This window comes from Chlorocebus sabaeus, chromosome 16 (assembly GCF_047675955.1).
Source record: "Chlorocebus sabaeus isolate Y175 chromosome 16, mChlSab1.0.hap1, whole genome shotgun sequence".
Lineage (NCBI taxonomy): Eukaryota > Metazoa > Chordata > Mammalia > Primates > Cercopithecidae > Chlorocebus > Chlorocebus sabaeus.
Window position 1 is genome coordinate 50,082,867 of NC_132919.1, and position 14,536 is coordinate 50,097,402.

Here is a 14,536-nt window from a genome sequence, read left to right on the forward strand (position 1 = left end):
GGCGGACCCCAGGGGCGCCGAAGCCAATGGCAGACCGCGAGAGGCGTGGGGGCGGGGAAGACGGCGGCCGCTTGCCCAACCCGAGACTCGGGAGGTGGCTGGGGAGTGAATTTTCTGGAAGGCGACTTTAAAGGCGCCGGGACTGAGCGAAGGGCGTTTTGGTGCTGCCGTCGTCGCCGCCGCCCAGGCCGGGGAGGGGTGCGTTAGTGGCAGGAAGCGGGCTGCGCCGAGGTCGTAGCGGAACCAGCTGGCGACCCCGCAGAATGAACCACAAGAGCAAGAAGCGCATCCGCGAGGCCAAGCGGAGTGCGCGGCCGGAGCTCAAGGACTCGCTGGATTGGACCCGGCACAACTACTACGAGAGCTTCTCGCTGAGCCCGGCAGCCGTGGCGGTGAGCGGGTCTGGCGGGGGTGGCCAGGCCGGGCATCGGCACCTCCAGCCGCTGCGCACTTTTCTCTGGGCCCGGGGCTGCCGTCGCCCGGAGCGCGGCACCCGGGACCTTGTAGAGGCTCAGCCGCACCCCGCGGAGTTTGGGGTCCCCGAGGCGCGGATTCCGGGGCGGGCCTGCTTCCTCCCATGCTGTGGCCGCTCGTCTGCTCCGGCGGACGACGGGAGTCCCATGCCTGTGGCGCTCTCAACTAGAAGGCCGGTCGTCCCTGACTCCTTTGGGCGGCGGGTCCCCTCGGGGACCTGGCTGTCAAGGTTCTCCAGGGGGTGGCTGTAGGAACGACGTGGCGTCACGCACGCGCCCTCCCCCCACCCCGGAGGAGCCAGATGAGAGTCAACTTCCTTCGGTTTGCCATTACCAATTAGCCTTGGGGACACCCTTATCTGCCACTGGACTTCTTTTTTTCGTTTTCTTTTTTTTAACTGGACAGGTCTTTTCTAATTCCCTCAGGATAACGTGGAAAGGGCAGATGCTTTACAGCTGTCTGTGGAAGAGTTTGTGGAGCGGTATGAAAGACCTTACAAGCCCGTGGTTTTGTTGAATGCACAAGAGGGCTGGTCTGCGCAGGAGAAATGGACTCTGGAGCGCCTGAAAAGGAAATATCGGAACCAGAAGTTCAAGTGTGGTGAGGATAACGATGGCTACTCAGTGAAGATGAAGATGAAATACTACATCGAGTACATGGAGAGCACTCGAGATGACAGTCCCCTTTACATCTTTGACAGCAGCTATGGTGAACACCCTAAAAGAAGGAAACTTTTGGAAGACTACAAGGTGCCCAAGTTTTTCACTGATGACCTTTTCCAGTATGCTGGGGAGAAGCGCAGGCCCCCTTACAGGTAAAGTATTCTGCAGCTAAGTGGTTAAAATCTTTTTTTTGAGACGGAGTTTCACTCTTGTTGCCCAGACTGCAGTGCAGTGGTGCGATCTCGGCTCCCGGCAATCTCCATCTCCCGGGTTCAAGCGATTCTCCTGCCTCAGCCTCCTGAGTAATTGGGATTACAGGCATGCGCCACCAAGCCCAGTTAATTTTGTATTTTTAGTAGATACGGGGTTTCACCATGTTGGTCAGGCTGGTCTCGAACTCCCGACTTCAGGTGATCCGCCCGCCTCAGCCTCCCAAAGTGCTGCGATTGCAGGTGTGAGGTACGTGCCCGGCCTGTGGTTAAAATATTATCTACAACAGCATTTGCTCACTGAGTTCAGTTGGTAATCTTTTTTCGAAACAGTGAGTACTCCCTCGGCTGTACATTGAACTCACTTAGGGGGCTCCTGAGGCCTGTCTGGGCCCTGCTGGGGAGACTGATTTAATTTGGGTGATGCCTGGGCATCAGAATTCTGAAAACTCTTCAGTGACCTGAATGTGCAGCTAAAGTTGAACCACTGATCTCTTTTTTTTTTTTGATATGGTGTCTTGCTCTATCGCCCAGGCTGGAGTGCAGTGGCGCGATCTCGGCTCATTGCAAGCTCCACCTCCTGGGTTGATGCCATTCTCCTGCCTCAGCCTCCGGAGTAGCTGGGACTACAGGTGCCCGCCACCACACCTGGCTAATTTTTTTTTTTTTTTTTTGTATTTTTAGTAGACACGGGGTTTCACCATGTTAGCCAGGATGGTCTCGATCTCCTGACCTCGTGATCTGCCCGCCTCGGCCTCCCAAAGTGCTGGGATTACAGGCTTGAGCCACTGCGCCCAGCTGAACCACTGATCTCTAAGGGAAATTTTAATAAAGTCCAGCAATAAACCACATTAGTGATTTTTCTTTTTTTTTTTTTTTTTTGAGACGGAGTCTTGCTCTGTCACCCAGGCTGGAGTGCAGTGGCCAGATCTCAGCTCACTGCAAGCTCCGCCTCCCGGGTTTATGCCATTCTCCTGCCTCAGCCTCCCCAGTAGGTGGGACTACAGGCACCCACCACCTCGCCTGGCTAGTTTTTTGTATTTTTTAGTAGAGAGGGGGTTTCACCGTGTTAGCCAGGATGGTCTCGATCTCCTGACCTCATGATCCACCCGTCTCGGCCTCCCAAAGTGCTGGGATTACAGGCTTGAGCCACCGCGCCCGGCCTCTTTTCTTTTTTCTTTTCTTTTCTTTTCTTTATTGAGATGGAGTCTCCCTCTGTTGCCCAGGCTGGAGTGCAGTGGCACGATCTCGGCTCACTGCAGCCTCCGCCTCCCGGGTTCAAGCAATCCTTCTGTCTCAGCCTCCTGAGTAGTTGGGGTTACAGGTGCCCACCACCACACCCAGCTAATTTTTGTATTTTTAGTAGAGATGGGGTTTCACCATATTGGTCAGCGTGGTCTCGAGCTCCTGACGTCAGGTGATGCACCCGCCTCGGCCTCCCAAAGTGCTGGGATTATAGGCGTGAGCTACCGCCCCAGCTGATTTTTCTTATTTTGTTAGGAATCAGTCCATGAAAAATGCACTGTTTCTGTGTACCAGAATTTATATAATCTCTGAAATAAAGATGATATAATATATCACAAAATTAAAACCCAGCCAGGTGCCGTGGCTCAACCCTGTTATTCCAGCACTTTGGGAGCCCAAGGTGGTTGATCACTTGAGGCCAGGAGTTCGAGACCAGCCTGACCAACATGGTGAAACCCTGCCTCTACTAAAAATACAAAAATTAGCCGGGCATGGTGGCATGCGCCTGTAATCCCAGCTACTCAGGAGGCAAAGGCCGGAGAATCGCATGAACCTGGGGAAGCAGAGGTTGCTGTCAGCCAAGATCACACCACTGCATTCCAGCCTGGGTGATAGAGCAAGACTCTCTCAAAAAAAAGAAAAACTAAAAACTTACTGTTTTGTGTGGTATGTGCGTAACTAAATTACACTTCACATCTTGGATATCTCCATTCTGTAGGTGGTTTGTGATGGGGCCACCACGCTCTGGAACTGGGATTCACATCGACCCTCTGGGAACCAGTGCCTGGAATGCCTTAGTTCAGGGCCACAAGCGCTGGTGCCTGTTTCCTACTAGCACTCCCAGGGAACTCATCAAGGTGACCCGAGAGGAAGGAGGGAACCAGCAAGACGAAGCCATTACCTGGTTTAATGTTATTTATCCCCGAACACAGCTTCCAACCTGGCCACCTGAATTCAAACCCCTGGAAATCTTACAAAAACCAGGAGAGACTGTCTTTGTACCAGGTATAGATGAACTGGAAGAAAGTACATTCTTTGATTTCAATATTTTGTCATTTTGGAGCAGAACTGTTAGAGAGTGAGTCCAAAAAATCCTTTGGATGCTGCCTGGTAAATGAACTGGTACTTACCTCTGACAGTAATGTATCTATAGCGTCACATACTTTGGGAGCTCTTGTTCACATTTTACACGGCTGTAAAACTCTTGATAAACTATGTAGGCCGGTTGCGGTGGCTCACGCCTGTAATATCAGCACTTTGGGAGGCCGAAGTGGGTGGATCACTTGAGGTCAGGAGTTTTTAAGACCAGCCTGGCCAACATGGTGAAACCCTGTCTCTACTAATAATACAAAAATTAACCAGGCGTGGTGGTGGGCGCCTGGTTAATCCCAGCTACTCAGGAGGCTGAGGCAGGAGAATCACTTGAATCCAGGAAGCGGAGGCTGCAGTGAGCTCAGATTGTGCCACTGCACTCCAGCCTGGGTGACAGAGCAAAACTCCATCTCAAAAAACAAGTTGTATATAAACATGCAACTTTATCTGCAGTAGTCACCTATTGTCTTTGTATATGGGTAGCAACTTGTTTGTGTTTCTGTAAATTGGGGTTTAATTCCTTTTTTTCTTTTTGAGATGGAGTCTCGCTCTGTCACCCAGGCTGGAGTGCAATGACACAATCTCGGCTCGCTGCAACCTCCACCTGACAGGTTCAAGCGATTCTCTTGTCTCAGCCTCCCAAGTAGCTGGGGATACAGGCGCATGCCTCCACGCCCAGCTAATTTTTTGTATTTTAGTAGAGATGGGGTTTCATCATGTTGCCCAGGCTGGTCTTGAACTCTTGAGCTCAGGCAATCCACCCACCTCAGCCTCCCAAAGTGCTAGGATTACAGGTGTGAGCCACCACCCCCAGCCAGGGTTTAATTCTGTAAATTGAGTTGGAGGTCTCACTGTCCAGGCTGGCCTCCTTGGTGCAAGCAAGCCTCCTGCCTCAGCCTCCCAAAGTGCTGAGATTATACGTGTGAACCACTAAGCCCAGCCTAAATTGGGTTTTTGATGCACTGTAGCACTGTCCGGGTTGAGTCAGGAAATCCCACACCAGACAACTGCACTTTGGTAAGTGAAGGAAAGTGAGCGTATTTAAAGTAGGTGTGCTCTTCCTAGAAGCTGAAGAACTTTACGCTTTTGCACTTTTGGTCACAGCTTTGGATTAACAGGAGTGAACAAACTTTTTCTATAAAGGGCCAGGGAGTCAGTATTTTAGGTGAGCCAGACTGTCACAACTACTCACCTCTGCCCTTGTAGCTGGAAAGCAGCCCTAGACACTCCGTCACCAGATGGGCATGGCTGTGCTCCAGTACAGCTTGATTTACACAAACAAGTTACTTGCAATCCCTGGATCAGAAGGAACATTTACTACCCTGTATGTCTCTGTAGGCTCTCCCTTATGGATAGGAGTTCCCAATTTCTGGTGTGTGTGTTACACAGTAATTAGATAGGATCAAACCTTGTTTAACTGTTTTTGTTCGTTGGATTTCAGGAGGGTGGTGGCACGTTGTCCTCAATCTCGACACTACTATCGCCATCACCCAAAATTTTGCCAGCAGCACCAACTTCCCTGTGGTATGGCACAAGACGGTAAGAGGGAGACCAAAGTTATCAAGGAAATGGTATAGGTGAGAGTCATTTTGTTGTTATTTCTGCTTGGTTTCAATTTCGACCCCAGAGATAAAATGGCGAGTCCACTGCTGCGATGTTGTGTGCGCATTGCAGACAGGCCTGGGCAAAGCTGGGGCTGCCGATCCTCTGGGTAGAGGAGAGAGGGGCCAAGGTCAGGGCGAGTCCTCAGGGTGTTTGCCAGCCTCGAGGTGGCAGGGTGAGACTCTGCATGTTGAATCCAATTCAGTCAGTCAAAACGTCATAATTGGGATTGTTTCTCATTTTGTTTTGTTTTTTGTTTTTCAAAGCTAGCGCTAGCTAATTTTATTTGGGTTTTATTTGGGTTATTTATTTTTCTTACCCAGAAGCATTTTTCCCATTTGAACTTAATACCTTGAGTTCTTGTGAGTGAGGTGACTGCCCTGGAGACTTAGCTCCTCTGTTTATCCACAGAACAGATACAGCACGGGCAGCGGCAGTGCAAGCCACCCACAGCCACCCCGTGCCACTGTGTCCCAACCCTGACCTGGAGGGACCAGCTCTCGGGGTAAGAGAGGGATTCTGGCTTGTTCTGTGCTCAGCCTCCCTGCTGAGAGGGCCAGTAAGGGTGGTGGCTTCTGTTCTCCCTGGACTCTTGGGCATCTGAGGCCCACTTACCTCGCCCCGTAGGCCACTTCGTGCTGTGATCTGGTCACACCGCAGGCCTTATCATACAACAGGCCTTTTGTCACTGGTTACAGTGGATGCCAGACAAGGTTTCTGAAGGGGAAGGCTGCTGCTCTTCAGTTCAGTTTTACGATCCCAGTGAGGGGGGACCATCTCTGTTATTTGACACCTCGTATTTCTTACAAATCTAATTGTTTCTGCTCTTAGAAATAGAATCTAACCAGTGCAGCTCTGATCATTGTGTGCCGTGCTGTGGAAAGGAAAGATTTTTTAAAAATCAGCTGGGAAAGGTTCAGGAAATAAAACTAGGAAGAGGAACTTTTTCTCCCAAGGGAATAAAACTAAGACTAAAGGAAAATTGTGCCTCGTGTGTTGGTGGCATGGCTGGCTCATTTGTGCAGGTGGTAGTATATTGTGTGTAGTTAGCGTAGTTTTCCTTGCAGAAAAACTTGGGCACCGTATTGGGTTTCTCTTGTTCCCAGCCTGGGGTTTTGTCCTCACCATTATACAGTACCCATTCTGAATGGACACACCTGGCATTCCCAGGTGTTTCTGAGAGACACAGGCCTCAACTCTGAGTGAGTCTTTGTGAGTGGGTATGGCTGTCAGTACACTGAGAACAACACTTCTTGCTTCTCAGGATCTTGAAGCAAGAGCACCCCGAGTTGGCAGTCCTGGCAGACTCGGTTGACCTTCAGGAGTCCACAGGGATAGCCTCCGACAGCTCCAGCGACTCTTCCAGCTCCTCCAGCTCCAGTTCGTCAGACTCCGACTCAGAGGTGAGGCCTTGCTCGCTCGCTGGCTGGCTGGCTCCTGGAGCCTCCAAGGCTCATGTCACTCAGTCACAACCAGGTGTGACTCTTCCTCCTCCTATCCAGGATAAGGATATGGAAGTTTTTCCACCTTGTTCTAAGGGTTACAGTTGTCACCATTCCTACTGAGTGGTGTATCTTGCCCATTTTACAGCTTCGCACATGTGCGTGAATTGTTTGTTTGTTTGTTTGTTTTGAGACTGAGTTTCACCTTTGTTGCCCTGGCTGGAGTGCAATGGCGCGATCTCGGCTCACTGCAACCTCTGCCTCCCAAGTTCAAGTGATTCTCCTGCCTCAGCCTCCCTGGTAGCTGGGATTACAGGCGCGTGCCACCACACCCACCTTATTTTTTGTATTTTTAGTAGAGACTATAAACTCTATATACTTTAGTAGGTTTCGCTATGTTGGCCAGGCCGGTCTCAAACTCCCGACGTCGGGTGATATCCGCCTCAGCCTCCCAAAGTGCTGGGATTACAGGCATGAGCCACCATGCCCAGCTAAGAACTGTTAAAACAGCCTCGAGGTATCGGGTGTTTGGGGATTTAGTGAAGTAAATGGCTTAAGATGAAGTAGCAGTGTCAGATTTCAAACTCATCCTTCTGACCTCAAAGCTCATATGAAGAATTTCCCCCATGGATGGTGAATTGTAAGCCTAGAAATTCAGCAAATCCAGTGACCTTAAACTTGAAGCTGACAGTAATACTGGGTGAGAGGGCCGTGTACCTCGAACAGGTGAAATTTCTATCTCAGTCTGGCGCGGTGGCTCACGCCTGTCATCCCAGCATTTTGGGAGGCCAAAGTGGGTAGATTACTTGAGGTCAGGAGTTCAAGACCAGCCTGGCCAACATGATGAAATCCCATGTCTACTAAAAATACAAAAATTAGTTGGGCGTGGTGGTACACACCTATAATCCCAGCTACTCAGGAGGCTGAGGCGAGAGAATCGCTTGAACCCAGGAGGTGAAGGCTACAGTGAACCAAGATCACACCACTGCACTCCAGCCTGGGCGACAGAGTGAGACTTCATCTCAAAAAAAAAAAAAATTCTGTCTTTTCACACAGTCTACTGATTGAGTCTTTTCTCGTCAGGCAGGAAACGGGCTCTGGGAATGTTCAGTGCTGTACCTACTTCCTTTCATGCATCAGGCTCTGTTGGTAGAGTGAAATCTCATAATGCACTTTCAGAATTCTGACTAAAAGATTTTTACAATGGGTATCGTATTCAGACAAATAACTGCACCGTTAAGACAACAGTGGGCCGGGCGCGGTGGCTCAAGCCTGTAATCCCAGCACTTTGGGAGGCCGAGATGGGCAGATCACGAGGTCAGGAGATTGAGACCATCCTGGCTAACACAGTGAAACCCCGTCTCTACTAAAAATACAAAAAACTAGCCGGGCGAGGTGGCGGGCGCCTGTAGTCCCAGTTACTCGGGAGGCTGAGGCAGGAGAATGGCGTAAACCCGGGAGGCGGAGCTTGCAGTGAGTTGAGATCCGGCCACTGCACTCCAGCCTGGGCGACAGAGCAAGACTCCGTCTCAAAAAAAAAAAGAGAGACCAGTGGAGGGATACTTGGCCTCTGAGGGAAGTTTGAAATTCTTAGGGAGCCAGGAACATCCAAGGAGGTGGCTATGAAGGCTGCATTGTGGAGCTCCCATAATGACTGCTTTGCATCTGGGAGAAAGTGACCAGTATCTGTGCCGTCTCCCGAGGTCAGAGGTTTGTTGAATGAGGAAGTGGGTTGCGTCCAGGTTGACTCCTTGTTTTCTCTCCTCCTGTGTCTAGTGCGAGTCTGGATCCGAGGGCGATGGGACAGTACACCGCAGGAAGAAGAGGAGGACGTGTAGCATGGTGGGAAACGGGGACACCACCTCCCAGGACGACTGTGTCAGCAAAGAGCGCAGCTCCTCCAGGTGACCCAGCAAGGCTATTGTCTGTATGGAAGGACACGCTCGCGGCAAGGGCAGGGCCTGGGGAGGGCGGCCTGTCCAGTCCTGCAGACAAGGGGAGGCCTGACAGAGCCTGAGAATGAGGACGCCCTCGGCATGGGAACCCATTCACTTAGCGTTTGCTCCAGTAGCTTTCCCTCTGCTACCGATGCAGATAAACGCGGCTTGTTTTACTCAGAAAGGCAAGAGAATGTGAATGGTGCCAAAAAAACCCTTTATTTAATAAAAATTGAATCCATTTTCTATCTTGGAAATGTTTTCCTTTGAGAATACCAGAGCATTCCCTTATTGCTCTTCTCTTGATGGCCTTGAGGGAAAGCAGTGACTGCTGCTGCGCCTCCTTGACTGTGGAGCCGTCGTCCCAGCAGTGAAGGGAGAGCCATTGGAAAAGTCACCGGGCGTCTTCTGCAGAGCCTGAGGCACGGCCTCTTGCGTTTTCTCCCAGTGTGCCATTGCTGCTTGAGTGCTCAGCCAAATCAGACAGCAGCAGAGAACTCTGATTTATCAAATCTTTCTTTTTTTTTTTTTTTTTTTGAGACAGGGTCTCACTGTGTTGCCCATGCTGGAGTGCAGTGGCATGACCATGGCTCACTACAGCCTCAACCTTCCAGGCTCAAGCGATCCTCTTGCCTCAGCCTCCCAAGTAGCTGACTATAGATTCACCCCACCACACCCAGCTAATTTATTTATTTATTTTGAGACAGAGTCTCGCTCTGTCGTCCAGGCTGGAGTGCAGCGATGCGATCTTAGCTCACTGCAACCTCCACCTCCCAGGTTCAAGCAATTCTCCTGCCTCAGCCTCCCGAGTCGCTGGGATTACAGGCATGCGCCACCACGCCCAGCTAATTATTTTTTTGTTTTTAGTAGAGGCAGAGTTTCACCATATTGGCCAGGCTGGTCTCAAACTTCTGACCTTGTGATCCACCCACCTCGGCCTCCCAAAGTCCTGGGATTACAGATGTGAGCCACCGTGCCCGGCCAGCTAATTTTTATTATTATTTTTAGTAGTGACGAAGTCTCTCTGTGTTGCCCAGGTTGGTCTTGAATTCTTTGCCTCAAGTGATCCCCCCACCTCAGCCTCCCAAAGCAGTAGGATTATTACAAGCATGAGCCACCTCACACAGCTTTTATAAAAACTTAATCACATCTCCAAGTACAAGATTGGATCTAAATAAGTTAAAACTTAAACATCTGTTTGCAAGCACCTGGGCATGTAACAGGCTCATAATGAAATTTGTTCACTCTCTGCATTTGTCTGCGGTCTTTAAATGCTACAGGCCTTTGATGTGCTGGTTGAAGTGTTAAGAGAGATTGTTGGAAGATAGTAAAATACTGAAGTTGAAGCTGGGCATGGTAGCTCAAGCCTGTAATCCCAGCACTTTGGGAGGCCAAGGCAGGGGGATCGCTTGAGCTCAGGAGTTCAAGACCGACTTGGAGAATATAGTGATACCCTGTCTTTAAAAATACATATATATATATGTTTTAATACTGACGTTCACAGGATTTTGAATGTCTGAAGCCCTTGACTGCTGAAGGTGACATTCCTGTTACATTCTCTCCCCCAGCAGCCGAGTCTTTCTTAAATGCATTGGGGAAGTGCAGGACCCACAGTCCCTCCTATCGTGTATTCTCTATTCTCTGTGGGTTAGCTGAAATTCAACGGGGAAATTCAAGTGACTTAATCAAACTAGAATGTGCATTTCTCAACCTTTGATGTCCTTTCACAGCCATACTTAGACTCTTTTTGCCTTTTTAAATTGTTTCTATTATTATAGATTTATATCTGCACTTGATCTGTGACTTTGTAATTTGTAAGAAAACTCTGTAGAAAGCCCTGCCATGACTTCCACGTGGGGTCCCGGGGGTCCTGCTTTTAACATTGCCTTCCAGCTTTGCACCCAGCATGCTGTCTACGTGCTGATTACAGGCAGTTGTACTTTCCTTGGCAGGATTAGGGACACTTGTGGAGGCCGGGCTCACCCCTGAGCAGATAAAGAGACTCTCCCTGAGGTGGCTTCAGCGTAAGCTTTTGGCAGCCACCCAACTCAGTTCTCACGTCTTCTACTCCTACCTTCTCCTCTGTCTTCTTTGAATTTGGATATTCCTTCCCTGGTCCAAGCTCCTATCTTCAGTCAAATGCTGTTTTTACTGCTTCCTAAGGATAGATTATCAAGAAGTTTAACAGCTCGGCCAGCTCAGTGAAACACTGAAGCTAATGGGATGTTGGGTAAGAAGGTTCTGTGCCGTCTCATTGAAAACCGAGCCGGTCAACCACAAGGCTGGCGGGGTGTGATCCTTGTAACGTCTTGTTGTGTCTGTTACTCACGGATGTCGGTAAGGAGCTTCCACAGAGCCAGCTGTGTACCACAGAGACACTGAGAGTGGTGAGTGGACTTTGTGTGTGAGCCAGTCATGTCGGAAGGACTTGGAGTCCACCCTCCTTCCAGTCTGTCACCATCAGCCCACAGATGCATTCAGTGGCAGTGACCCAGCACCATCACCCACTGCTCAGTCTGTCTTAGGATTCCTTATCTTTTTCTCCATCATCATAGAGACTGAAATTTCAGGGGTGTTTTTGTGTAGTGTATTTTTTTGGGGGGGTGATACATTGGGATTTTTTGTTTGCATAGAGTGGGAATGGTGTGCAGTGTGCTCTTACCACAGAACTTAAAGTATGAATAAGCTCCATTCTTCCCCACCACGGGATCCCTAAGAAGCGCTCACTTTGCAAGGTACTCTGAGATTGGCGTTCCTCATTTGTTTGACCTACAGACGTTAAGTGGGTCGCTTGTGTTACACATGGGGAGTAAATTGGAGATGGCAGCTCTAGTCTTTGAGGTCTGTTGATACTTCTAAGTAACTGGATGACTTTTTGGGGATTGACCAGCAGATGCCATCTCTTGCCCTCTTGATTCACCTGCTTGCCTTAATTTGTCCCTAAATTCAACTAAACTTAAATAAAAAATAAGAGGGGTTGTCAAGGCCATGGTGCCCACTTGGAAGCACTGCCTGGGCTGGAGCGTTGGAGGCACTGGCAGGCAGGTGGGAAGGAGCTCTCACTGCAGTGTTCACAGGCGGGGAGGCTGCGTGTGGATGCGTTAGAATTGTGTGCTGTTGCCTCTCAAAGTATCCACTAGAAACAGGTGTAACCAGGAAAATACAGGTCTCTGCCCACTGTTATTAACAGACTGTCATTTCCTGACATTGGGTCATGTGGCTTTAGGAGGCTGGTTCTCTATTTTTTGTCTTAGTTCAATTTCAATTTTTTGCATCCTAAAATGCCAAACCCAGTATGTGGCTGGGTAGGTAGAACTGTGCTGCCTGCCTGCCATGGGGGCTGCTCTCCCGCCTTACCCTCACGCCCACAGCTCCCTTGGTTCTGTGGTGGGCACAGGATGTGTTTGGCTATAAAGTCAAACTCTGAATGTATAATCTCTTGGTAGTAACGTCTGAGTGGTGTTGCTCCTCCTGCTTTTTAAAAAGACTTTTCTTGCCATCTACAAAAAGCTTTTTTCTTTTTCCCAGTATTGCTCCTGTGCTGCCACATTTGCCCTTTTTCCTTACCTTCCTCTCAATTTTCTATCAACCACTCCTCTAAACTTCAGTTTAAAATTAAAATAAAGCCCAAAAAGGCTATTTGCCACCAGGGGGCGTGGTAGGACACGTTGCCAGTGGTCTGGATAGTAGAGCAGAAATTTTGAATTTTAAAAATTAGCCACCCAGGCCAGGTGCAGTGGCTCACACCTGTAATCCCAACACTTTGGGAAGCTGAGACAGGGGGATCGCTTGAGTCCAGGAGTTCAAGACCAGTCTGGGCAACATGGTGAGATCCCATCTCTCAAAAAAATAATCTAGAAAATAAAGATTAGCCACCCGGTTTTCCTTCTCCAGATGCTAAAGGTGATTCCTGTTTGGTAACAGTATTCCAGAAATGAGGGGAATAACATACCTGATAGGCCCAAGTCAGCTCTGGATAGTACGGGGTCTGGATAGTACAGATTATGTGCTCCTGGGACATGCTTTGTTTATTCCTGCCAGGCCAGGAATTCAGCAGCCCTACCCCCTACCCTGCTTACTGTCACTGTGGGCTAGCCAGGCTCTCTGTTACGTAAGCACAGCAGGGGCAAGGTGGGGAAACCGTGTGTGAGAAAGGAGTGGCGTGGTGGCAGGTGGCCAGTGTAGAGTAGGAAGAGTGGGTACCCAGAGACCACTTGTTCAGAAGTTAACTCTTCTTCCCATCTGGCGTGAGTTACTCCACTGAGTGGTGCCAACAACAGTTAAGTGAAGGAGATAATGTTAGATTATTTTCAGGGATGATTCTCCAAGGTGACAGCAGATCTTAAAACCAAAGAGCTGGGTCCTGGAAGAAGGGGTCTTGGACTATTAACTTCTGATGGAAGGACCAGAGTGGGAGAGACATGAGTTGGGGACTGAGAACATCAGGAGGACCCTGGGTATGAGGACCTTTGGGGATGAGGCTTCACCATCAGCTGGAAGAATCCATGCTGTATACATGTACGTGCCTCTGCAGTTAGTGGTACTGGGATGTTTAGGGTGACATCCTTGAGGGGAGAGCCACTGAAAAGAGGAACATTATTCACATTTTGCTGTATTCTTGCAGCTGTCCATGTCTTAATAATTCAGGCGTTCAATAGGTGTTTGAGGGCCAGGCACTGCTCTTGAGGTGCTGGAGATGTGGTGACAAACCCAGATCCCTGACAAGCTTAATGGACTGTGAATGTGCAGCTGTTCACAAGGCTGCTGGTGAGGGCAGGTAGAAGGAAGTGCAGACCTTCTTAAATGCAGGTGTACGGGCTCTACATGAAAGAGCGTAATTAACACCGCTGTATACTTAAGGTAGTAACAGCTTCTTCATAAAGTAGCAAAACTAAGGATCTGTGGAAAAGTTGCTGGTGCAAGTGCTTTACAAACTTACTGGAGACTCAGCCTTGGATTTAGGACTTTCAACAAGAGTATAGGATGGAACAAAATTTTTGCAGTAAATGTAAAAAATGCTGTGTAGGAGGTAGGTGTATAAGGATGCCCCAGCTGTAGGTTCTTTAGATTGTCTTTAGTATTCCCACAAGTACGTTGTTTTTGATGCGTGTACTGGTATTGCTGGTAGATTTGAAGTGGAGTCTGGCAGCTTCTTCCACACTCCCCTCCCACTAGCTTGTGTCAAGGTGTGACATCCTATACAGCAAAACTAGATGAACTTGTGCCCCCAGGCGGTGGCTCTCAACTTTCATTGTTAGTTTAGAAATTTTGGTCAGGTGCAGTAGCTCGCCCCTGTAATCCCAGCACTTTGGGAGGCCATGGCGGGTGGATCACTTGAGGTCAGGAGTTCAAGACCAGCCAGGCCAACATGGGGAAACCCTGTCTCTACTAAAAATACAAAAATTAGCCAGGCGTGGTGGCATGTGCCTGTAGTCCCAGCTACTCGGTCGGCTGAGGCAGGAGAATCACTTGAACCTGGGAAGCAGAGGTTGCAGTGAGCTGAGATCATACCACTGCACTCCAGCCTGGGCAACAGAGCGAGACTCTGTCTTTAAAAAAAAAAAAATTCATCTAAGCCCCAGTGAACCTCCTGGAAGGAGAGCCAGCCCTGGCCAGCTGTCTCCAAGGTGACTGGATGCTACAGAAGAACTGGGACTGTCTTCTGCGCACTCGTGCCTCCTGGAGTTGTCAGAACACTGTCCTGTGTCTGTCTAGCCATGGGGTCTGCCATGAAACGCCTGTGGATCTGTCACTGGGTTGGTATTTTTAACTTTCACTTGGGTGAAACTTGTTCATCATTTTAAATAAAGCAACATGGAGTTGTGTTTTTGGCATTGTTTTGTCCTTATTTTCTTTCTTACTCATTTGAAAGT

General features: G+C 49.3%; 1 protein-coding gene across 2 annotated transcripts; it reads left to right on the forward strand.

Annotated features, from left to right (window-relative positions):
* Window positions 1–97: 97 nt before the first annotated feature.
* On the forward strand, window positions 98–8,909 carry JMJD6 (jumonji domain containing 6, arginine demethylase and lysine hydroxylase). Of its 2 annotated transcripts, XR_005238867.2 has the most exons (7): window positions 98–392; window positions 900–1,288; window positions 3,309–3,595; window positions 5,124–5,259; window positions 5,696–5,789; window positions 6,549–6,687; window positions 8,503–8,611. XR_005238867.2 is itself a non-coding variant. In XM_037993920.2 (6 exons), the coding sequence occupies exons 1-6, from the start codon at window positions 264–266 to the stop codon at window positions 8,632–8,634; spliced, it is 1,212 nt and encodes a 403-aa protein (XP_037849848.1). In that variant the 5' UTR covers window positions 104–263; the 3' UTR covers window positions 8,635–8,909. The 2 variants fall into 2 exon arrangements, 1 of the variants encoding a protein (XP_037849848.1); XM_037993920.2 differs by lacking the exon at window positions 5,696–5,789 and having other exon boundaries at window positions 104–392; window positions 8,503–8,909.
* Window positions 8,910–14,536: the final 5,627 nt, after the last annotated feature.

Coding starts and splice junctions, on each gene's coding strand:
- JMJD6 (XM_037993920.2), top strand. CDS start 264: ATGAACCACAAGAGCAAGAAGCGCATCCGCGAGGCCAAGCGGAGTGCG. Junction 3,596..5,123: donor AGAGACTGTCTTTGTACCAG/GTATAGATGAAC, acceptor GTTGGATTTCAG/GAGGGTGGTGGCACGTTGTC. Junction 6,688..8,502: donor CGTCAGACTCCGACTCAGAG/GTGAGGCCTTGC, acceptor TCCTGTGTCTAG/TGCGAGTCTGGATCCGAGGG.